Raw genomic sequence first — 6,038 nt, forward strand, 5'->3', positions numbered from 1 at the left:
GCTCGCGCTGCATGTATGTTCTAAATATCCTCTCAATATTCTGGTTGAGTCTTGCTACAAGCTTGTGCAATTCCTTCAGCTGATGCCTCAGGAGAAAGAGGAGAGGTTTCCAAGTGAAGAGGCAAGGAGACGCGTCCAGCGTGTTATTAAAGTAGATAAGATCACACCCAAACAGTTCCGCCACTACAAGTACACACTTCTCATGTTTACGTCATCCTTACTTTCCTCTCACAATACTGTCGCTCTAATCACGAAAAATAATGAGTACCCCCCTACACATCCAAGCAAACTGAATCTAGACGAAATGTTCAAGAACACAATCGAGGAAATATTAAAGTACACCCAAGTGGTAACGAAGCAAGCGGATGTAAGTTCTGCACAAAGTAAGTACTGGGCAGGAATGTTAGTTCAATGCTATGATATTCTTGACAAGATCAATGCGCTTATTGATTCGACTGTATTTGTCAACGTGATTAGGAAGTTGTTGAAACACAAGACGTTATCTCTGAGGAAGAGATGTTTGGATATGTTGAACTGGAGACTTCAACAGAAGCATATCTTTCAACAGGAGGACTTGCTTAAACTAGTGAAACCACTTGTTAGTCTTGCAGTGAATAGTGAACAGGTGACAAGTATTGAAGCACAACTCAATCAACAGACAGCACTCATCTCTCTGAAACTATTTGTGAGAACGATTGGTGAAGAACATACAGATATCTTCATTGATATTGTGAACCAGTTGATGGAAGTCTTTGAGAAACAGCATGAGCCTCCAGTCACTGCTTCTCTCATCCTATGTATCGCAGAGATGTGTTCTGTACTCAAAGCGCACACACTCACTATTCTACCCACCTTCATGCCCAAGCTCATATCATGTCTAAGTTGTCACCAGTCTTGTGACGTCATTACGCTAGGTGTGGTCAGTTCTCTGCTGAAAGTAGTGGAACACTTGTCCATGTTCATGAGTCCCTACCTCATGGATATACTAGCTGAGGTGTGTGTTCTAGATACAGCATCCTGGAGTGATACAAGCAAGGGCGTTGCTATCCGTACCAAGCTCGGTTATCTCAAGTCTAAGCTGGCCAATGATATACCAGGTCGTGTGCTCATGTCCAGTGTTGCCGCGTGTTACGCCCGACTCATTGCTTCTAAGAATTACCAAGCCACGACAACACTGCTTCATATATTAGGAGATAGTTTCTCATCCTCTGGGTTCTTGTATAACAATGAAGTGACAGATTTCTTCATCAATGCGTTGGATTTCCGAGTGGTTCACTCTGATGTAGGAGAAGACAACATCAGTATTGTAGAAGCAAGTGTTATCTCTGCCTTTGTCAAACTCGTTCTCAAACTATCCGAGTCCAACTTCAAGCCGTTGTTCAACAAGTTGTATGACTGGGCATTCCGTGCTAGCAATGAGATGTACAAGGATCGTGTTATTACATTCTTCATACTCACCAGTCATGTTGCTGAAGCACTCAAGAGTTTGTTTGTACTGTTTGCCGGCGTTATTGTCAAGGATTGCTCTGTTATTCTTGATAAAACTCAAGTTGCTAAACATGCTGAATTATATCTGCCTGAGAAAGAGAAGAATGCAATCCTGCTGGATGCTGTCCTGGCCACACTACTGAGTATATTCACACATGATGTTCATCAGTTCATGACCAAGGAACGGTTCAATCTCCTCATGCAACATCTGGTGGATCAACTTGAGAATAAACTTCCTGACTATGAGTCCCGGTGTAGACGTCTTGTACAGCCCTGTATTGTACAGTTCGCAGCCAGCAGCAGTGACGATCTGCAATGGAAGAATCTCAACTATGAGATCTTACTCAAGACGAGGGATAATGATAGTTACGTACGTCTTATGTCATTAGAATGTGTGCTGCTATTGGCTACCAAGCTAGGTGACAATTTCCTCCCCCTGTTACCGGAGACAGTACCATTCCTCGCGGAACTTCTGGAGGATGAGAATGAACATGTGGAGAAAGCGTGCCATAAGGTGGTACAAGAAATGGAACAGTTGCTAGGAGAACCTATATCCAAATATTTCTAGATAATTATGTTTTCTATCTCTAGGTATGCATTACCCACTAGTACGTGCACGAAACCAAAAATTCAATATTATAATACATAATGTAGAAGGGAATTTATTTTTTGGAAATTAATCTACCTTGTACACAGAAAATCCCAGATCCTGAACAATTTTCTCTCGTCTGTTTCTCAGTCTAAAAATTAAAACCACCTTACTGAAATCCGAAATGGCTCACTCAACAAAATGTACACTTGTGTACCTGTACTGTACTCATTACACAAACTTTGTGTAGAACCTTAATAAGGCCGGGATTTGACGAAATAATGTTTTAGTCTAAAGGTGTGTCCACACCTTAACAGTCCAATGTTTCTTCCCTATTGACAAGAGTGTCAAATTCCAACATCTGTTAAGTTCTAAATTTCAAAATTTATTTTAATACATTAAAAACAATATTTTTGAAACTATTTATTCTACTGCATTTTACTTTCTTTTTTTAAATGGACAGAAAATAAGATACCTACCCAACCAGGACATTTAACCTTTTTTAGAGGCACAGGTACCTACTTAAAACCTATGAGCTCCCTAGATAGATTTTTTTTTAGAAATGTGATCGAGGGAACTGAGGGTCTTATCACCCCGAAATCTAAGAGAGAAGGACTAGATATAAGAAAACACACCGATCCGAGAACGAACCTTATCTGCTTAGGTTGTGATAAGGCCCTCTCAGGTGGGAATGGGAATCAAACCCACGATCTAGCGCTTATGGCAGTTATGGCGGACCACTGACTCGTAGAATCTCAATTTTTACTAATTTGAATATTTTGAATTTATAAATATAGGTAGGGTAAGTGTACCATTTATTCGCCCACCTAAAAAACGTACCATTTATTGGCCCACCTGCCCACATTTATTTTTCTAATTTTTGTTTTTATGACTACAATTTTTGAATAGCACTGGTTCGATAGCAGTCTTTAAGCCCTTTCTTTTGATGAAATTGGATCTTGAAAAAGTTCGTCCAGTTCAGACTTATGTGGCGTATGGTACAGGTGGGCCAATAAATGGTACGTTTTTTAGGTGGGCGAATAAATGGTACACTTACCCTAGGTACTTAGAAAATAGGATATTATCCCACTTCTGATATCACGATGCAAGATATGTAAATAAGGTGAAGCTGTAAGTACAGTCAGTCCAAAAAATCACGGTCATCTTCTATCTACCTAGGTATCTCCTATGATTTTTTTTTTTTTTTTTACTTTTTTTTATTAAAGAAACTAACTCCCTCACTTATTCACCCGTAGCCTTCTTCTTCAAATTCAAAACTTGGTGGCTGATATATTTCCCCAAATTCTAGTTTTTTATGATCCGTGGGGGAGGATTGATGTATAGTTTGGTGTAAGAGCCATTGAGCATCATTAATAAAGATTCAGTCTTGATACAAAGCAACTAAAGTCAGTAACCAGAGGTCAGTCTACATCCAGAGCTGACTCAACAGAGTTAAGTCAGCAGCAGATACGTCATTGTTATAAAAACATCCATCTTGAAAAAATCAGCAATCATAACTCAGCCATCCAGAGCCCTGTCAGCTGTTATGAGATGTTTGGACACTGAAAAAGGTTCCCGCTGGAAATCTACAGAACAAAGGAGGAGATTTTTATTAAAATATTATTTCACTTAAAATATAATTTGACTGGGAGGCCATGACAGGAATTATGTCTGTCTGATGAAAAAGGCTTAAAATGCTGAAGGCTGAGTTCTGGTCATGTCAAAAGCTTGCACCTACCCTTATTGTGATTCCTCGGCTTTTATTTTCACCTAATTCATTCACCTTTTGTCCTCCTTCTCTTCTTCTTCTCCTCCTCTTCTCCTCCTCTCGTTCCTTCTCCTTTTCATGGACCTAAATTTCTGCTTTTTCGTCTCTTCCTCCTACTTCGCCCACCCATTCATTCTTCCTTCTAATCTCATCTTGTCCTCCTCCTCCCTCTTCTTTGTTCTATTCCTTCTCTTCTTCTTTTCCTTTTCTTTTTCCTCTCCCCCTTTGACACTTTCTCTTTTCTCTACTTCCCACATTATTCCTTCTTCTTTTTTTCCTCCTCCTCCTCCTCCTCCTCCTCCTTTCCCATATTTATTTGTGGAAGCGGAGGAGTAGGAATTAAAATTAATATATTTCGGTCAGACCATTATTTTAATCGAAAATCACCCTCGTGGCTGTGATTTTATTTCTTCTTGCTGGTCACATTCATGGACAACCAAGTATTCCGTTTCCTTCACAAGATCTAAGTTGTATTCTATATGTTTTGTTGTGGATGACAAGAGACAATGCCCATTTTCATCCAATTACTTACCATTCGTTTTCTCATTTAAAGTCTGATTTTCGGTTGATTTTAATAGAGACCCTAAAGATTTTCCTGAAAGGTAACAGTCTTTGTAGTTTTTCGAAACCTTTTTCTAACTTATTGATAACAAACACTGTCCTTTTTATACCTTGCTTTGAATTCTTTGAGAAAGTGTAACATGCAGTTTCTTGTCGTTATTTATATTGACGATATCACAATCTTTGGTGGCTCACTGCAGCCATTATAGCCCGATATTTCCCCGAATATCTTAATGACCTACACATCCATTTTTACCCTACCATCTGGCCACCGCGTCGCTATGCGCATTTATACGTATATGTATATACCCTATATAACCGCTACTCATTTTCCTCACAGCTGAGTGGGCCCCGCAACAGCCCAATCCAGCGGAATCAATCATTTGTACTGCTACAAATCTTTCTTGACCCCGCCGTGGAATCGAACCCGGTCTCCCGCGTGCAAGGCCGAGCGCAGGACCACTACGCCATGGGAAGCTGACTCTTATTAAGCCTAGACATATCTGACATCAGGGTAAGGCGGGGCTGAGACCAAAAGGTAATTTGGAATATTTTGACGTAGGGAAACAATATGAAAGCTCAATTCCTACAAGATAGATGACAAAAATAGGCATACGTACATACAAGGGATCCTCCGAATAAGAATATTAGGACTACAGAGAAGAAGAGAAGAAGAGGAAGAAGAAAGAAGAAGAAAAGAGAAGAATTGAATTGAAAATCTGAATTAAAAATTATTCCATTTATTTTTATAAATTATGTACAAGAAATAAACACGCCTAAGATAGAAGAATACCTCTCTGAGTGAGATGGTTTTTTCCTCTTAATCCTTTCATTTACTCCTAGATAACAGAAGAAGAAGAAGATTTCTTTTTTTTTTTGTTTTTAATTTTACCTAGAGCAGAGGGAAAAGCCCACTTCTGCGCCATGAGAAGAACGCAACAAAAAACTTGCTGTTTCTGTGCAATTTTTGAATGTCTTGAGTTCAAAATGGCTTTGCCGCAATTCGATTTTTGTTGAGTCTAGGAATCAAACCTGGGTTTTATGAGGCGTTCCACGGGAACACACACACACACACACACTCTCGGAACGGAAGCCCTTCAGCTCCGATACCTAATGGTTCGGCCGTGGATTCGAACCCATTACCACTTCTGTTAAGATGTCAGAATAGATCCACTCACGCGCACAGGATTACTTGACTTCGCAGAGCTTACTTCGAATCTTATTAGTCTTTTCAATTTAGTTAATTTTATTTTATGCTGATTTACCTCATGCTCATTTACCAAAAATATTAACTGCAATGAGAGACTGCTCATCTCAACCAGAACATTCAGTACGACTACCTCCCGCCCGAGCAACGCCCCATCCGAAGGGGCCATGACAAGTCAACACCCGAAAGGCGCAAAAAAAAAAAACCCGCCCACAACATAGGGTACAATCATGCGAGCTATCATGAAATTAGACTTAAATTATGCTCCATGTTGGAAATCATGTTAGAAAGTCACAAGGACGCGTTATTTCAAGTTGGGGAGAAGCTTTTGTGTATCGACGAAGAAATGTGTCTGGTAACCCTACTTGGCAGATTTTTCTCTTTTTTAACTTTCTATTTTTGTTTTTTTTTTTTTTTTTTTTTTT

General features: G+C 39.6%; 1 protein-coding gene across 1 annotated transcript; it reads left to right on the plus strand.

Annotated features, from left to right (window-relative positions):
• The first annotated feature begins 82 nt into the window (after positions 1 to 82).
• On the plus strand, positions 83 to 2,056 carry LOC103520160 (HEAT repeat-containing protein 1-like). The gene has a single exon (XM_008485254.1). It carries the CDS (start codon positions 83 to 85, stop codon positions 2,054 to 2,056), a length of 1,974 nt encoding a protein of 657 aa, XP_008483476.1.
• Positions 2,057 to 6,038: the final 3,982 nt, after the last annotated feature.

This window comes from Diaphorina citri, unplaced genomic scaffold, assembly GCF_000475195.1.
Source record: "Diaphorina citri unplaced genomic scaffold, Diaci psyllid genome assembly version 1.1 scaffold3285, whole genome shotgun sequence".
NCBI lineage: Eukaryota > Metazoa > Arthropoda > Insecta > Hemiptera > Psyllidae > Diaphorina > Diaphorina citri.